The following is a 19,171-nucleotide window of genomic DNA, read 5'->3' on the forward strand; positions in this document are numbered from 1 at the left end:
GTGTATGCGAACACCACATTTTCAAAAAATCATTTTGCAAAAATAAGGCAGAACACCATCACAAATTTTGGATATGTTAAAACCAGACATCTAATCTTTCTAACCAGTCAATTTTATGTTGGTGGATGCGTTCATTTTTTTTTGCTATAACATGCCAAAAATGTCACCAAATTAATTTTTTCCATTTTTAAACTTTAATATCTTCCAAACCAGGGGCGGCACGGTGGTGTAGTGGTTAGCGCTGTCGCATCACAGCAAGAAGGTCCGGGTTCGAGCCCCGTGGCCGGCGAGGGCCTTTCTGTGCAGAGTTTGTATGTTCTACGCGTGTCCGCGTGGGTTTCCTCCAGGTGCGCTGGTTTCCCCCACAGTCCAAAGACATACAGGTTAGGTTAACTGGTGACTCTAAATTGACCGTAGGTGTGAATGTGAGTGTGAATGGTTGTCTGTGTCTATGTGTCAGCCCTGTGATGACCTGGCGACTTTTCCAGGGTGTACCCCGCCTTTCGCCCGTAGTCAGCTTGGATAGATTTCAGCTTGCCTGCGACCCTGTAGAACAGGATAAAGCGGGTAGAGATAATGAGATGAGATCTTCCAAACCGCTCATCAGAGGGGCAGTTTTAGAATACAAAGTACACAGTATATATGGGAAGGCATACAGTGAGGCAAAAAAGTATTTAGTCAGCCACCAATTGTGCAAGTTCTCCCACTTAAAAAGATGAGAGAGGCCTGTAATTTTCATCATAGGTACACTTCAACTATGAGAGACAGAATGGGGGGAAAGAATCCAGGAAGTCACATTGTAGGATTTTTAATGAATTAATTGGTAAATTCCTCGGTAAAATAAGTATTTGGTCACCTACAAACAAGCAAGATTTCTGGCTCTCACAGACCTGTAACAACAACTTTAAGAGGCTCCTCTGTCCTCCACTCGTTACCTGTATTAATGGCACCTGTTTGAACTCGTTATCAGTATAAAAGACACCTGTCCACAACCTCAAACAGTCACACTCCAAACTCCACTATGGCCAAGACCAAAGAGCTGTCAAAGGACACCAGAAACAAAATTGTAGACCTGCACCAAGCTGGGAAGACTGAATCTGCAATAGGTAAGCAGCTTGGTGTGAAGAAATCAACTGTGGGAGCAATTATTAGAAAATGTAAGACATACAAGACCACTGATAATCTCCCTTGATCTGGGGCTCCACGCAAGATCTCACCCCATGGGGTCAAAATGATCACAAGAACGGTGAGCAAAAATCCCAGAACCACACGGGGGGATCTAGTGAATGACCTGCAGAGAGCTGGGACCAAAGTAACAAAGGCTACCATCAGTAACACACTACGCCGCCAGGGACTCAAATCCTGCAGTGCCAGACGTGTCCCCCTGCTTAAGCAAGTACATGTCCAGGCCTGTCTGAAGTTTGCTAGAGAGCATTTGGATGATCCAGAAGAGGATTGGGAGAATGTCATATGGTCAGATGAAACCAAAATAGAACTTTTTGGTAAAAACTCAACTTGTCGTGTTTGGAGGAGAAAGAATGCTGAGTTGCATTCAAAGAACATCATACCTTCTGTGAAGCATGGGGGTGGAAACATCATGCTTTTGGGCTGTTTTTCTGCAAAGGGACCAGGATGACTGATCCATGTAAAGCAGGGGTGGCCAACCAGTTGGAGACCAAGAGCCACATTTTTTACTGTATTACCGCAAAGAGCCACATCATACACATGGGCACACGAACATCACCCATCCCTTCCTCCCTCTCTCTCTCTCTCTCTCTCTCTCACACACACACACACACACACACCTCTGCTCAGCCAGATTAATAGTAAATGTCACACACCAACATATTTACTCCTACAGTACTAAGACCACAGGCTGAGGCCAGTCATTTTTAACAATGAACATTGTGTGCACTTACCATGCATGCTGCTTAGTGGGACTCATGGCATTACCAAAAAAAAAAAAGCCACACCATACACATGACCGCACATGAACATCGCCCCCCCCCCCCCTCGCTCTCTCTCTCACAGACGCACACGCTCACGCACCTCTGCTCAGCCAGATTAATAATAAATGTCACACGCCAACATGAGAAATTTACTCCTTCAGTCAGTACTAATACCACAGGCCAGTCATTTACAGCAATCAATATTGTGTGCACTTACTATGCATGTTGCTTAGTGGGACTTCTGACATTCCTTGCCTCTTCAAATCTGGCTTGTATTCCGTCGTTGCCACTCGAAGCAGTTCTTTCACATGGGTGGTAGTCAGAACAGAACGATGCTTTGACTTCACGTGTTTCATGGTAGAGAACACAGACTCGCAGACGTATGTTGACCCAAACATTGACAGTATCTTAAGCGCAGCCTGTTTCACATTCGGGTATTTTTCCAATGGCACACTTTTCCAAAACTCAATGGTGCCTTCCCTCAAAACAGGTTTCAGTTGGTCTTCCTCACGAAGATCGGTCATCTCCAACTTAGCCGCAGCCTCGTCTGTGACAAGCGGGGCTTTCAAACAGTCCATCTCTGCATTGAATGGGTCGACGAGGAACGTAATCTGTGGCCTTTTCAGTTGTATATCACGGAACCGGGTTACAAAGCTTTCGTGCAGGTTTTCAATTAGTGTTGCATATCTGGCTCCTTGCTTATTCAGGGAGGCAGGAAGCTTTGAAATGAGCTAATGACAACTGACATATAAAGCAGAATGGCTTGCCATTACGTTCAACAAAAAAGTATAAACTCTCCCACTCTGTTAAAAATGTCCTATGTTTGTCTTCATATTTTCGTTTTGCTGTGCATTTTTTCATTGCCATTTTGAGAGGCTACTTGACACAAGATACACCTTGCCCAAAAACTTAGCGATTATCTCACGCACATGCGCATTTGACATGACCTGAAAATACCGTAATATACCCAAGCAAAGCGAAGATGCATTTGACGAAAATACCATACTGAACTCAAGCAAAGCGCACACGCACATAAAAAAAAAAACACAAACACAAACTTCGATATGAACGTAAGAGCCTCATGACACCGGGCAAAGAGCCGCACGCGGCTCGCGAGCCGCGGGTTGGCCACCCAAGGTGTAAAGGAAAGAATGAATGGAGCCATGTATCGTGAGATTTTGAGTGAAAACCTCCTTCTGTCAGCAAGGGCATTGAAGATGAAATGTGGCTGGGTCTTTCAGCATGACAATGATCCCAAACACACCGCCTGGGCAACGAAGGAGTATCTTCGTAAGAAGCATTTCAAGGTCCTGGAGTGGCCTAGCCAGTCTCCAGATCTCAACCCCATAGAAAATCTTTGGAGGGAGTTGAAAGTCCGTGTTGCCCAGTGACAGCCCCAAAACATCACTGCTCTAGAGGAGATCTGCATGGAGGAATGGGCCAAAATACCAGCAACAGTGTGTGAAAACCTTGTGAAGACTTATAGAAAACATTTGGCCTCTGTCATTGCCAACAAAGGGTATATAACAAAGCATTGAGATGAACTTTTGTTATTGACCAAATACTTATTTTCCACCATAATTTGCAAATCAATTCTTTAAAAATCAGACAATGTGATTTTCTGGATTTTTTTTCTCATTCTGTCTCTCATAGTTGAAGTGTACCGATGATGAAAATTACAGGCCTCTCTCATCTTTTTAAGTGGGAGAACTTGCACAATTGGTGACTGACCAAATACTTTTTTGCCCCACTGTATGTGCAATATCAAGCCTCTGTCTTTGAAATTGTACTTTCCACAGTCCTTGCAAATATGCTGCCACAGAGCGTAGTGTAGAATTTCCGAGCAAATTCAAGCCCCCAGAATTCTATGATAAACCCAAAGCGCACATGTAAAAGTCTATATTCTACAAGTACCGGTGCCAGATTTTGACCCTTGAAAATGTGAAGGACCTAGCTTAAATACTCTTCTAGATACAGCAATCTCAAAATGGCTCCCCAAAAAACTCTGCTCAAAATGGGACCGAGGTTAATTGCAAAAATATTTTTTATGACAAAACTAAGGAATTGGGAGCTAAAATTTGGGACTTTTCCTATTGGGAAGTGTGTGAACCTCCTGGAATATTTTTCAGCCAAATCTGAGATGGTCAATCGGAGATTTGACATGGAATGGCCCAACTCCGACAATATCATTTTCAGTGACTAATAAAATGATTTTGAAAGTTCCTATTTTTTAAATATTTTTGATTATGGTCATTTTCTTTAAGATATTTCATTTACAACATGTCTCTGACAGCTCAAAATGCATCTCTGGACATTTAAAGACTGCAGAGTATCCAGGGGACTCTAGCAGCCCCCCGGACCCCTGGCCTTACTGGGTTGACACCCCCCCCCCATTTTCTTGGATCCGCCCCAAATATGTCTGTGTACGGGTCGATGTAGAAATGCTGGTCAGCTAAATACTCTATCTATCTATCTATCTATCTATCTATCTATCTATCTATCTACGGGTATCTATCTTTATCTCATTATTGTACCGTATATGGCCAGTTTTGGGTTAAACCCGCCAACTCAGCACATTGACATTGTTTACATTTTGACTTGCGATGGTATGCAGTTGTAACACTTTGCTATAAGTATTAAGTGGTTATTGTTGGGCCAGGACTAGGCTCGTAAGGGAGTAGTTAATTGTCTAAAAGTAAATGACAAGGAACAAAGACCACAGACCAAAAGTTAGATTTATATGCCGGCTTTATCAAAAGTTAGATTTAGAAGTAGTAATTAGAAAATGGTACCTTTAAAACATACATAGACATATAACACAACATCCAAAACCAACTGCGTGAATGCAGGGTGAATCAAAACGAATTGGGAATCTTACTCAGTATCCCTTTAACATAAAGAAAAGAATTATTAGTTCTTAATTCTTTAGTTCACTTCAACCCATTTAGTTTCAGTAGTTTAGTGGTTATCTCAGTTGAGCTCTTATCTTAATCTAATTTTAGTTTGCAGTTATCCAGTTATTTTTAGTTATTTTGGTATAACTAATTATATTCTAATTATCCATCTTTAAGCTGTTGATAATCAACATTAACGTAAAGATAAACCTAGGTTATTTTTACCCTAATGGGAATCAGAAGCATTGGGCATTGCCCTTCTATTACCAGGTTATTACAACCAACCATTGAGCATCTTAATAAACTCAAACAAGAGGTTAACACCATTAAATGCAGTAGGAATCAACGTGACAGTTTTCAACATAGGCAACACAAAGTCAACAATAAATGCCTTAACTGTTCAATGTCCGTTAATCAAAGTTCTTACTGTTAAACAGTGTTGGGCACGTTACTTTCAAAAAGTAATTAGTTATAGTTACTAGTTACTTTTCCCAAAAAGTAACTGAGTTAGTAACGGAGTTACTTTGTCATAAAAGTAACTAATTACCAGGGAAAGTAATTATTCCATTACATTTTGTGTCCCCCCCCCAAAAAAAAAAATTCAATTAGTGTAATCATAATAAAAGTGAATGTTAAATGTGTTTAATGACTGAAATGGACACTTAACAGAACCAATTAGTAACGTTATCTACACTATATTAATATTTTTGTGGGACAATGTGAGATAAGACATCTATCAAATTTAATATATTTTTGTAGTTATTAAAATTGTTACTAATTACTGGCCACTGACGAGGACAAACGCTTTGTTCCTCGACATAATGTGCATTGCACGTAGACATTTTTGCCTTTTATTTCAAGTAATGGAAAGTAATGGCTGTATTTGCAGTGTGAAAGCGCAGTGTTGGGCTGACCGCTCGCCATCGCTGGCTCTTCCGATTGAAAGAGCGCGCAGTGCAGTAGGCGTGGCCTACCTACGTATGTTGTCCAAAGCTACTCTGATTGGCTTACTGTGCCGTTGTCTCGCATCTCCCCGCCCCACACTAAAGCAGAGGAAAGAAAAGCTGAACGAGCAGCGTGCCAACTGAGAACAGCTTTAATAAAGTAACGCAGAGCATTTTATTGTAAGTAACGGGAACGGCGTTATAACGATGTAAAAAGTAATTAGTTAGATTACTCGTTACTAAAAAAAAGTAACGCCGTTAGTAACGCCGTTTATTTCTAACGCCGTTATTCCCATCACTGCTGTTAAACAGTCCTTTTAACAGCGAAGGGGTTAATAGTTCCTCAGAAAGCTTGCGCTGTGCCAAGCTTGCTCGGCCGCGCACATGTTGGTAAGGTAATCCAGAGGGAAATCGAAGAGGTTCGCGGTTTAAACTGTAACAGTCTTACCGCGATTGAAGCTGCTTCTCGTCACGGAAAGGAAAGAAAAGCTGAAACAGTCAGCTTTCCAGCGCGTTGTCCTCTTTCGTCGACGAAGGGAAAAGACGTTTCTTTCGATGTTCAGACTCACAGTTCGAAGCTCCTTTGGGTTAGCTCACCATCTAGCTCGTGTCCACGCGCGGGATGCGTGGCTTCAAAAGCTAGAACTTTTCCTCGTCGTTCACTCGATAATAACTCAAAAATAAAACTGTTAAGCAAAACTACCGTCTATCAACATAAACTGAAGGGTAAAATAAAACACTTACAGAAGGAAAATAAAGGTTAATTACAACTTGAATCTCTGCTCCTTTGTTTTACTCGCTGGAGCAACAAAAATGCGTGGCTTCACTCTCTGAATGTTTCTTCGATTCCGCCCGAAATCTTCCGGGGAGAACGACTATCAGCAACGCGATTGGCTGACACATTTGACTTTTCAACTCTCAACCAATGACATAGCAAATTACCAAATACATGAAATAATGTTTTTTAAACTCTTTTCATCTATTTTAAATGGTTTTATATCCTAAATGTGACTTATTTAAGTAATGAATTTCTGCACAATATTTATTGTTATTTATTTACTATTTATCAACCAAGGGTAATTTTCACCTGGGTTACACAGTGTATCCTTGGAGGGGAGTCACATATCGAGACTCAACATCTGTCATGCAGTTAATGTTAACAGTAATCGTTGCAGGAACTGTGACTCGTTATCAGATGAATATAGATTCACTTATTATAACTTATAGTGCAATGCCACATAAAAATACTGTGATAAATTAATTCATATATTCTTTCAAAATATCTGAAAAATCTTTTGAACTCTGAACCTCCTTAATATAAAGGGGATATCACAGGCTTATATATATTATATAAAAGGCAAGAGAGCGGTTCCTTTCAAAGAAAAGAAGGATAAAGGGGAAGATAGAACATATAAAAACCTGAATCAGGTTCAGTACCTGATCTCACTACACACTGTTCTAGAAGCTTTAGGATTAGAGCAATACTCAGAATGTTCAGAAATTGAATGATGAATCAAAAAGAAATTTGACTAAACAAAACTTATATTTTTGATGTTTACAAGATCAAGTTATTGTAACTGTGACTTGATTTTGTAAACATCAAAAATATATAAAGTTTTGTATTGTCAAATTTCTTTTTGATTCATTACTATATGGCAGTTCTATTAAATGTTTAGTATTGATTCCCATCACTTCAGACTATTTTGCTGTTTACAATAAATTGGAAATTCCTCCCCAAAAGCCTTGAAACTGTGTCTCAGATAAACCCAGTTTTCCATTTTTCTCGCCTTTGGTTCACGGTGAAGGGCTTCAGCCTTTTTAATTATATACCCTCCTATTCTCCGCCTCGGACCCTTTTATTCCCCTAAACTCTGAAACCGCTGATGTCTGGCCGGCTTTCTTAAAAATACACATCTGCTTTAGGATCCATTTAAAACACATGATCTGTTCATTCTGCGTGATGAGGTGATATTCTGTTCCATCCCTAATGACCTTATAGGAAGGAAAAATGAGAAAAACTCAAATTAAAACCGGGCAGATATTTTTTCTCCAGTTCAATCAATATTTTTGTCATGTTGTATTGAGCACTGTGCTCTCGAAATGTTACTGCACTCAAAGAATAACTGCAGTAAAATTAGGGCTAAAGTTTAGATTGTAGTCTTAAAGGGATTAAAGTTCTTGTCTTTAACAGAAACTATTTTTGTTCCCAGTGTTTTACAGAAGGCAGGAGACAGAAGAGAAACGATCTTCATCACAGATACAGGGTAAGATCAAACCCAACACCATGACTGACACTGACGCTCTGATATTATAAACCTCTCTGCTGTTATTATCTACAGGATTAGATTATAGAAAACATACAGTCAAATCAGGTAAATCCATCATGTTAGCATCATAAAGAACGGTTATCTGTGGAAACCAGTCAGAAAAAATGTGATGTTAAACTGTAATAATTGGAGCCTCGGTCTCACCACGTCTTCTTATTTCACCCCATCACACAGACACGCCCCAGAATCTCCTGCTGTAAAGGAATTCCAGAAAAATTTCAGATTAAATCTGAAGGAGAAGTTTCAGTGTTTAAATGGAGTGATGATAAAGCAGGAAAACCGAGCGCTCCTGAATGAGATCTACACCGAGCTCTACATCACAGAGGGAGACAGTGGAGACGTCAATAAAGAACATGAGGTGAGACGGATCGAGGCAGCGTCCAGGAGAAAAACAGAGGAAACGCCAATCAAATGCAACGACATCTTTAAGCCCTTATCTGAAGAAGACGAACCCATCAGAACTGTAGTGACAAAGGGCGTGGCTGGTATCGGAAAAACAGTCTCTGTGCAGAAGTTCATTGTGGACTGGGCTGAAGGGAAAGCAAATCAGGACGTCCCCCTCATATTTCCACTTCCTTTCAGAGAGCTGAATCTGATGAAGGACCAAGAACTGAGTCTGATGGAGCTCCTTCATGTCTGTTTTATGGAAACAAAAGAAACCGAAATGTCCAGGTTGGAAAAGGTTCTGTTCATTTTTGATGGATTGGACGAGTGTCGTTTCCCTCTGGATTTCCAGAACACAGTGAGAGTGTGTGATGTAACCGAATCAGCATCAGTGCGTGTGCTGCTGATAAACCTGATCAAAGGGGATCTGCTTCCCTCTGCTCTCATCTGGATCACCTCCCGACCAGCAGCAGCTGATCAAGTCCCCTCTGAGTACGTCCATCGAGTCACAGAGGTACGAGGGTTCAGTAACCCCCAGAAGGAGGAGTACTTCAGGAAGAGGGTCAGTGATCGGAGCCTGGCCGAGAACATCATCACACACCTGAAGTCATTAAGAAGCCTCTACATCATGTGTCACATCCCAGTCTTCTGCTGGATTTCAGCCGCTGTTCTCGAGAGAATGTTGGGTGAAGCAGATAGTGGAGAGATCCCCAAGACTCTGACTCAAATGTACACACACTTCCTCATCATTCAGACAAACGTCATCAGAGAAAAATACTCAAAGAAGGAGGAGAGTGATGAAGAAATGCTGCTGAAACTGGGAAAACTGGCTTTTGAGCAGCTGGAGAAAGGCAACCTGATCTTCTATGAGGAAGACCTGCGAGGGTGTGGCATTGATGTGACAGAAGCAGCAGTGTACTCAGGTGTGTGTACACAGATCTTCAGAGAGGAGCCTGGGCTTCACCAGAGTAAAGTGTACTGCTTTGTTCATCTGAGCATTCAGGAACATCTCGCAGCTCTGTATGTGCATCTGACCTTCATGAAGGAAAAGAGAATTGTTCTTGATCAGGATAATTCCTCTACAAGAAAAATGTATAAAAAAATAAGAAATGTTCTTGATCAGAGTCGGTCCTTTCAGACAATTTCAGATGTACACAGGAGTGCTGTAGATCAGATGTTAAAATCTGAGACTGGACATCTGGATCTGTTCCTCCGCTTTCTTCTGGGTCTCTCACTGGAGTCCAATCAGAAACTCTTACATGCCTTAGTAACACAGACAGGAAGTAGCTCCCTGAGCAAAAAGGAAACAGTTCAGTACATTAAGAAGAAGATCAGTGAAGATCTTCCTGCAGAAAAATCCATCAATCTGTTCCACTGTCTGAATGAACTGGGTGATGATTCTCTCGTGGAGGAAATCCAACGCTACCTAAAATCTGGGAAACAAAGTAAACTCTCTCCTTCACGGTGGTCTGCTCTGGCATTTGTGTTACTGACTTCAGCACAGGAGCTAGAGGAGTTTGACCTGAGGAAATATACCAGTACAGAGAAGATAACCCATGAAGTTTTTGTGAAGGTGATGCCTGTGATTGCAGCATCCAGAAAAGCAGTGTAAGTAAAGCTGAATGTTATGTGTGATGAGATGTGGTGAGTAGGATCCAAAAGCAGAAACACAAACCAGAAAATCCAATGAATAAAAAAAGATTTAATTGAAGTCCAAGAGAGTAAACGAACAAAAATAGCAAAAATAGTCCAGACAAAAACAAGGTAGGCAAAGACAAAATGCTAGTATGAAAAAACATGAAAAATAGTCCTGACAAAAAAACTGTAAACAAAAAACGTAGCACAAAAAACATGAAAAAATGGCAAGACAAGAGTGCAAAAACTGTGGCAAAGAATAGGCAAAAACAGAGAGCAAAAATCCAGGAAGCAATAATAGCACAGAGATGACGTGAGAAACCAACAAGACGTTCTGGCAAAGTCCCCGTCTGAGAACGGCCATTTTATGCACAGCAGAGCAAACCAGGAAGTGGATGCCGGCAAGATGGATGTCCCGTCCTGGATCCTGATTGCGCTGAACTGGGAGATAATAAATCTCCGGAGTGGAAGTCCGGGGCAGATCATGATAGAATATAACTGTTCTACTGTTAGAAAGAGAGAAACTGAAAGCACTTTGACAGAAACTCACTTTGGGACAGAGGAGGGCAAAATCCACAACTCCATTAGTTGAGTGAAAGTATAGATTCAAAGATTTTTATTGTCAGTTCACTGTGTATCCAGGACATATAGGAGAATCGAAATTCCATTTCTCTCTCACCTTACTTGTAAAATCAGATAAAAATATTTATATTAAAAAAAGAAAACACATTTTTATTTATTTATTTATAAAATATAGATAATATAGGTAAAATACACTCTCAAATCAAACAATGTACAAAATAGCAGTCGTAAATACAGTACAGTAACTGTAATGGAGAAGGTGCTTAGAAGAGTCACACCAAGATCCTCCTGGTCAAATGTGACGTCATATAGCTCCTCCTCCTCTTTCGTCTCCTGGGTGCTGCAGCCCCGTCAAATTTGCCCAAATAGCCGCGTTTTTTTATCATAACTTGTAAAATAGGCGCCTTCGTGAATTAATATATGGATCATCGGGAATTACTTTTTATGTTATAAAACATCGCCAAAGATGTCAAAAACGTGTCATCAGCCCTTTAATGTCAGGACGTTGCTGTAAATGCACTGCAGCAACGATACAGACTCTAACGACTCGGAAACAACCTACTGAATACAGTGACTTGCTTGTAGAACCTGTAGAATAAAAAGCTTGTAGAATTTGCTCCAGAGCCTGTAGAAATGCTGATAAAAACACAGTTGAATCGACAAAAGGACAGCTGCTTTCTCAGGTTGGACGGGAAGTTTTTGTAGGCAGTGATGATGTTTGTGCGCGGTAAACAGAGCAAAGATTAAAATAATGCAAATCTTTCTTCATTTCAAAAATCTCAGGCATGGACTTCAGATATGGCTCTGGGTGCTCTGGTGAGGAACCATCATTTTTATCTGCTGTAGTCCTCGTTACCATCTTTACCACCACCAAGTTCAAATGAACTGTTTAAGAAATGCAGCAAGCGCTTTGAAGTTGAGTGTAGGAGGAGTTTACTGTGATTGGTTTTCTCCTGTCACCAACACAGCGCAGGGCATTTTAGAAAAGAAACAAAAATTCATCTGCTGACTCAAAAGCGATGCTTCAAAGTAACGAGTAACGGGAAGCTTCCTGGAGTCACCAGGACAATATTTATCTTTCAGATGGAGACGAGTGAAAGTCAAAAGTTTCCAAAACATTAATACTCGAGGAAAAGATGGATATGAAAAAATGTCCTTCAGTCCAGTCTTTAAGTAAATGTCCTTCAGTCCAGTCTTTAAGTAAATGTCCTTCGTTACTGTCCAGCTCTGTTTTGGGATGTTTTGAGTTTCAGGTGATACAGAGTGTGTTAATACACACAGATCAGGAGATAAATGAGGGGAAAACAGTTGCATGTAGAATTGAATAAAACTGAAGTTCAGCTATTAAATAAGTGGAAACCAGTTGATGTCATTTAAGGAGAAAAACGTTTATGTCTCACATTCTGCCATTTTGTTCCAAGAAGTATTGAAGCTGTGAGCTGAAGATGGAGGTGACGGCCAGCTAACGAGACTCACAAACACCACATTTCCAGAAATGAAGCAAATAATCAAACTGAACTTTATACTGATAGTTTATTTACAATATTTACAAACTAGAAATACCATTTTATTCATTTTTATGACACCATGATTTACATTTATTACATGCTAATTATTATTTTTTAAAGATATTTTTATTGAAGCCTTTATGTATAATTTCACAAACAAGACAAACAAAGGAACAGACATACAAAATCAGAACCCCTCACCAACCCCCACCCTCAGCCCTGGTACGGTAAAAAAAAAAAAAAATTATATATATATATATATATATATATATATATATATATATTATGGCATGCCATTCAGGAAATTAATCTTTGAATATATTGAATGAATCCCCGAATATATTGAATATATTCAGAGTTTCATTCAATATATTCAGGGATTCATTCCATATATTCAATGTTTCATTCAATATATTCGGGGATTCATTCAATATATTCAAAGATTAATTTCCTGAACGGCATGCCATAAAAAAAAAATTTATTTATATATATATATATATATATATATATATATATATATATATATATATATATATATATATGTGTGTGTGTGTGTGTGTGTGTGCGTGCGTGCGTGTGTATATATAAAATAAACAGTTGCATGAGTTCACCTTTGGTTACATCTGAAAATCAAAATAAAATACAATCAAATGATGTATGAGGTCCCAAATAATCATAAAATCATAGAAGTTTCGTAGACAAAATAGTAAAAATAGTAAAGGGGAGCAAGTTATATACTGACGTACTAATTAAAGTAATGTAATGATGGTAAGGCCAAGAAAGAGCCCCGTATCTTTTCATACTTCTCTGGGTTCCTCCTCACACTGAATAAGATTTTTTCAGGTGTGCTGTAGGATGTTAATTCATTTAACCATTGTCTCTGCGATGGAGGAAACTCTGATTTCCAATTCTGCAAAATACATTTTTTACCAGCTGTACCCGCAAGTAATATGAAATATTTTTTTATTAAAGCTTACATGTAGAGTTTGTACAGTATATCTCCCAGAATCCATATCCTCAGGTCAGGGGGAATCTTGACATCTGTAGTTTTTGAAGCTATATTAATGATGTATTTCCAATAGGTTTCCAAGCTCGGACATTTCCAAAGCATATGAAGCAAGTCCCCCTCACAGGTTCTACATCTCTCACAATTTGGAGAGGAGTTGTGGTGTATTTTGTGCAGTCTATATGGAGTATAATAAGTTCTATTAAATATATTAAACTGTATTTGTCTGTGTTTTGTTGAGATTAGTATTGATTGAGAGATTTCAAGGATATTACACCAGTCATTATCGTCGTATCTTATGTTAAGATCTGATTCCCATTTCGTCTTTGTATTAATCTTATTATATATTGTAAGGTTATTATTTAAAATAACATAAATAGCAGATATCAACCCCTTACTAGTGTTTAATGTTTCACACATTAAATGTTTTTCAAACGGGGATTCCGGGGGGATATGAGGGAAGTCTGAACAGTTATTGCGGATCTAGTGTCTAATTTGAAAATATTTAAATACGTTATGTTTGGGTAGTTTGAATTTCTCTATCAGTTGTTGAAAGTTTGAAAATTCACCTTGGATATACAGATCTTCAACTGCTTTTATGCCCTTACTAACCCAATTGCTCAATATTACATCTGTAATCTGATGGGAAATGTTGGGATTATCACATAGAGGAGTTTTACGAAACAGAGGGATGTTCAGACCGATGACAGCACGAGCTTCACGCCATGCAGAGAAAGAGTTCAAAGTGATAGGGTTCTTAGTAATGTTTAGGAGTATTTTCTTAGAGGTTAGGAAAGGAAGAGACTTCAACGGAACATGTTTTGATTGGTGTTGTTCAATAGGGAGCCATCTTGCCACACATTTGTCCCCATGTAGCCAGCATCATACTGAGCGAAACTGAGCTGCAAGGTAGTAGCATCTAAAATTGGGAAGATTTAACCCTCCTTTAGAGTATGCAGCCTGAAGAGTTGATAGTTTGACTCTGGGGGATTTACCTTTCCAAAGAAAACTACATAACGATTTATTTAGGTCATCAAAGAAAAATTTGGGTACTTTAAATGGGATGCATTGGAAAAGATATAAGAATTTGGGGAGGATGCACATCTTAATTAGATTAACTCTGCCAATTAGTGATAACGGAAGGTCCCTCCAATTTTGTAAATCTATTTTAACCTGGTCTAAGAGACTGACATAATTTTCTTTAAAGGTTTTATCTACAGAATTTTGAATTTCTGGCGGCACGGTGGTGTAGTGGTTAGCGCTGTCGCCTCACAGCAAGAAGGTCCTGGGTTCGAGCCCCGGGGCCGGCGAGGGCCTTTCTGTGCGGAGTTTGCATGTTCTCCCCGTGTCCGCGTGGGTTTCCTCCGGGTGCTCCGGTTTCCCCCACAGTCCAAAGACATGCAGGTTAGGTTAACTGGTGACTCTAAATTGAGCGTAGGTGTGAATGTGAGTGTGAATGGTTGTCTGTGTCTATGTGTCAGCCCTGTGATGACCTGGCGACTTGTCCAGGGTGTACCCCGCCTTTCGCCCATAGTCAGCTGGGATAGGCTCCAGCTTGCCTGCGACCCTGTAGAAGGATAAAGCGGCTAGAGATAATGAGATGAGATGAGATTTTGAATTTCTATGCCCAAGTATTTAAGTCCACTGGGGCGCCATTGGAAAGGTTGGAAATATTGTAAGGGGGGGGAGTTTGCAGGGTCAGACACAAAGGCTAATAGGTCATCTGCATACAAAGCCAATTTATGCTCACTCGTCCCAAATCTAATACCAGTAATTGTGTTAGAGCGAATAGCAATAGCCAGAGGTTCTATGGCTATCAAGAACAATAATGGAGAGCAGGGGCAGACCCCCCTGGATAGTAAGAAGTTATCCAATTATCCCCATTTGTTAAAGTTTTTTGCCTTAGGGCCGTTGAACAGTGTTTTAATGTCGTAAATAAATGTATTTCCAAAATTCATCACTTCAGGAGTTTGAAAGAGAAAGCTGGGTTCGATCCTGTCGAACGCCTTTTCCACGTCCATTGACAGTATTAGCATGGGGTCCTTTTGTGAGTGGGCTGCTTCAATTATATGAAAAAGTCTACGTACATTGTCCGATCCATATCGATTTTTAACAAAGCCTGTCTGATCAGCATTAACAATTTTTGGGATTATACATTCCAATCTTAATGCAATTAACTTTGATAAAATTTTATAGTCCAAACTCAGAAGACTGAGAGGACGATAAGAAGTACATTTTTGGCGATCCTTTCCTGGTTTTGGTAGCAAAATTATCGTAGCCAATTCCAAAGAGTTAGGGAGAGTTTTATTAGTCAGTGCTTCATTGATCATGTTTGTTAAAGGGGTTATAAGCTTATCAGAAAAGGTTTTAAAGAATTCAATTGGAAAGCCATCTGGCCCAGGGGCTTTATTATTTTGTAGGGATTTCATAACATCAAGAACCTCCTTTTCAGATTGTGGCAGTTCGTAGGAGGGGGAGGAGCACAGAAAGACGGCAGGCCAGAATAAAGTTCCATAATGCTCTTTTATTTGTTCTTTTCAGACACAAATCTCTCCAGTCACACCACACACACCAGTTGACTGGTTCCAGAGAGAGCTGCCTTCCTCTGCTCTCTCTCTCTTTATATAGGGCGTGGTCACTGGGAAGACACACAAACACAGGTTAATTGACATCAGGTGTAGTGATTTTGCCACTTACCTTCCCTGACTCCGCCTTCCTGTCACAGACTGATGCTTGGCCACGCCCCCGCTGCCACATACCCCCACCGCCCGACTCAGGCTGGGCGGCCGTCCAGCCTGCAGCCGACTCCCCCCCTCCCCCCCCTTGACGGGAGAGAAAGTCTGCGACAACCATCTGCGCCCCCGGCCTGTGGACCACCTTGAAATTAAAGGGTTGGAGTGCCAGGTACCAACGGGTGATCCGCGCGTTGGCATTCTTCATGCGGTGGAGACACTGGAGGGGCGCGTGGTCCGAACAGAGGGTGAAAGGGTGTCCCAGCAGGTAGTAGCGGAGGGCGAGGACCACCCACTTGATCACAAGGCACTCCTTCTCTATCATGCTGTAGCGCCCCTCGCGTACCGACAGCTTTCTGCTGATGTACAGCATGGGACGATCCTCCACCTCCTGGGACAACACGGCCCCCAGCCCTCTGTCCGACGCATCCGTCTGTAACATAAAAGGGAGAGAAAAGTCAGGGGAGTGTAATAGTGGCCCCCCGCACAGTGCAGCCTTTACCTCAGAGAAAGCCCGCTGGCACTGCTCCGTCCACTGGACCGGATCTGGTGCCCCCTTTTTAGTGAGATCAGTCAGCGGGCTGGTGACGTCCGAATAGTTAGGTATAAACCTATGATAGTAGCCAGCCAGCCCCAGGAACTGTCTCACCCCCTTTTTGGTCTTGGGCCTTGGGCAGGCTGCAATTGCTGCTGTCTTGTTAATTTGGGGACGCACCTGCCCGTTGCCCAAGTGGAAGCCCAGATACCGTACTTCCACCCGCACAATTGCACACTTCTTTGGGTTGGCTGTGAGACCCGCTCGCCTCAGCGACTTAAGGACGGCCCTCAGGTGTTGTAAGTGCCGCTGCCAGTCATTACTATAAATAATGATATCGTCGAGGTATGCGGCCGCATAGGTGGCGTGGGGGCGGAGGACCCTGTCCATCAGCCGCTGAAACGTAGCGGGCGCCCCAAACAGCCCAAAAGGAAGTGTGACAAACTGGTGTAAGCCGAACGGTGTGGAAAAGGCCGTTTTTTCTCAGGATAATGGTGTCAAGGGGATCTGCCAATAACCCTTTGTCAAATCCAGTGTCGAGTAAAAGCGAGCCGTGCCTAGCCGATCGAGCAACTCATCAATACGAGGCATTGGGTACGCGTCGAATTTAGACACTGCGTTGACTTTTCGGTAGTCCACACAGAACCGGACCGACCCGTCGGCCTTGGGAACCAAGACCACTGGGCTGCTCCAGTCACTGTGGGACTCCTCGATGATGCCCATCTCGAGCATGGCCTCGAGTTCTTCCCGAACCACTTTTTTCTTGTGTTTGGGCAGCCTGTAAGGGCGGCTACGCACTACCACCCCCGGGGGCGTCTCAATGTGGTGCTCTATGAGGTCGGTGCGGCCAGGCAGGGGCGAGAACACGTCCGAAAACTTGGTCTGCAACTGGGCGACCTCCGCGAGTTGGGTCGGGGAGAGGTGGTCTGCACAGGGGACCGGAGAGGTATGCGATGCCAATGTGCCCTTTTGAACCTCCGGCCCCAGCTCCGCCTTCTCCGGAACCACCGACACCAACGCTACGGGGACCTCCTCATTCCAGAGTTTGAGTAGATTGAGGTGGTAAATCTGTAGCGCCCCACCCCTGTCCGTTCGCCTCACCTCATAGTCGACGTCCCCGACTCGCCGTATGACCTCAAAGGGTCCTTGCCACCTGGCGATCAATTTGGAGCTCGATGTGGGCAACAGTACGAGTACTTTATCTCCCAGTGCGAACTCCCTAAGGCGTGTACCCCTGTCGTACAGGCGGGTTTGCCGTTCTTGGGCCTGCCGCAAATTCTCCTGGGTTAGGTGTGTGAGCGTGTGGAGTTTTGCGCGCAGGTCAATAACGTATTGAATTTCATTTTTACTGGGTGAAGGTCCCTCCTCCCAATTTTCTCGCAGCACATCTAAAATGCCGCGCGGCTTACGCCCGTATAACAATTCAAACGGGGAGAACCCCGTGGAGGCTTGGGGGACCTCTCGCACTGCAAATAACAAGGGTTCGAGCCATTTATCCCAGTTACGTGCGTCCTCACTTACGAATTTTTTAATTATATTCTTGAGGGTGCGATTGAACTGTTCAACTAAACCATCCGTCTGTGGGTGATAAACGCTGGTGCAGATCGGCTTAATACCTAATAGCCTATACAGTTCGCTCAGTGTTCGTGACATAAACGAGGTGCCTTGGTCAGTCAGAATCTCTTTCGGGATTCCAACTCGGGAGATGATTCGGAAGAGTGCCTCCGCAATACTGCGTGCTGAGATATTGCGAAGAGGCACCGCTTCCGGGTATCGCGTTGCATAGTCCACCAGAACTAATATAAAGCGGTACCCTCGTGTTGACCGATCTAATGGCCCGACGAGATCCATCCCAATCCTTTCGAACGGGGTCTCGATTAATGGTAGGGGGCGCAAAGGCGCTTTTGGAATGGCCGCTGGATTTACTAACTGGCATTCGCGGCACGCCGTACACCACCTACGGACATCGCCGCGAATCCCCGGCCAATACAATCGGGCCATTATTCGGGCTAGTGTCTTATCCTGCCCTAAGTGTCCAGCCATGGGATTAAAGTGAGCCGCCTGGAATACCAATTCCCGGCGGCTTTTTGGAATCAAAAGCTGGGTGATTTGCTTTTTCGTCTGAGTGTCCTGCGTCACTCGGTATAATCTTTCATAATAGAAAAATAGGGGAAGGACGGGGTGGCGTTCGGCGGGAGCGTTTGACCATCGATTACTCTCACTTGGTCAAACGCATGCCACAGAGTCTCGTCTCACGACTGCTCTAATGGGAAATCCGCAAGGGATTCCCCGAGAGAGGGAGGAGGAGCCTGTGGCTCCTCACTCTGACGCGAAGATGACGTGGACGGCTCTGCGACAGCTGCCCCCGCCAAAGCGACACCAGGACCTCCCCCTGCTGACCAAGGCAGGACCCACTCTTCACTAGATGACTCATCAACTCCCCGAATCCCGGCCAATCAGTCCCCAAAATTATCGAGTGGGTGAGGCGAGGATTAACCGCCGCCTTTACTATAAATTTTTCCCCTCGGAACAAAATGTGGACCGACACCAACGGGTAGCTGTGAACATCCCCATGCACACACACAACACCTTCACCCCCTGTGCTCCCCCCAATGCCTTTCGGGATGTAGGCAATGTAGGCTTTGGTGGATTGAGGTCTGATTACAACCGGAATC

General features: G+C 42.6%; 1 protein-coding gene across 3 annotated transcripts in view; it reads left to right on the forward strand.

Moving 5' to 3' along the window:
* LOC132870536 (NACHT, LRR and PYD domains-containing protein 12-like) overlaps nt 1-19,171 on the forward strand; it is a 129,924-nt gene that overhangs the window by 42,077 nt on the left and 68,676 nt on the right. For all 3 annotated transcript variants that reach the window (XM_060904212.1, XM_060904210.1, XM_060904211.1), the window contains 2 exons: nt 7,998-8,051; nt 8,289-10,106. In XM_060904212.1, the coding sequence (XP_060760195.1) occupies nt 7,998-8,051; nt 8,289-10,106 (1,872 nt within the window). The remainder of the gene's footprint in view (nt 1-7,997; nt 8,052-8,288; nt 10,107-19,171) is intronic.

This window comes from Neoarius graeffei, chromosome 22, assembly GCF_027579695.1.
Source record: "Neoarius graeffei isolate fNeoGra1 chromosome 22, fNeoGra1.pri, whole genome shotgun sequence".
In the NCBI taxonomy this organism is placed as follows: Eukaryota; Metazoa; Chordata; class Actinopteri; order Siluriformes; family Ariidae; genus Neoarius; species Neoarius graeffei.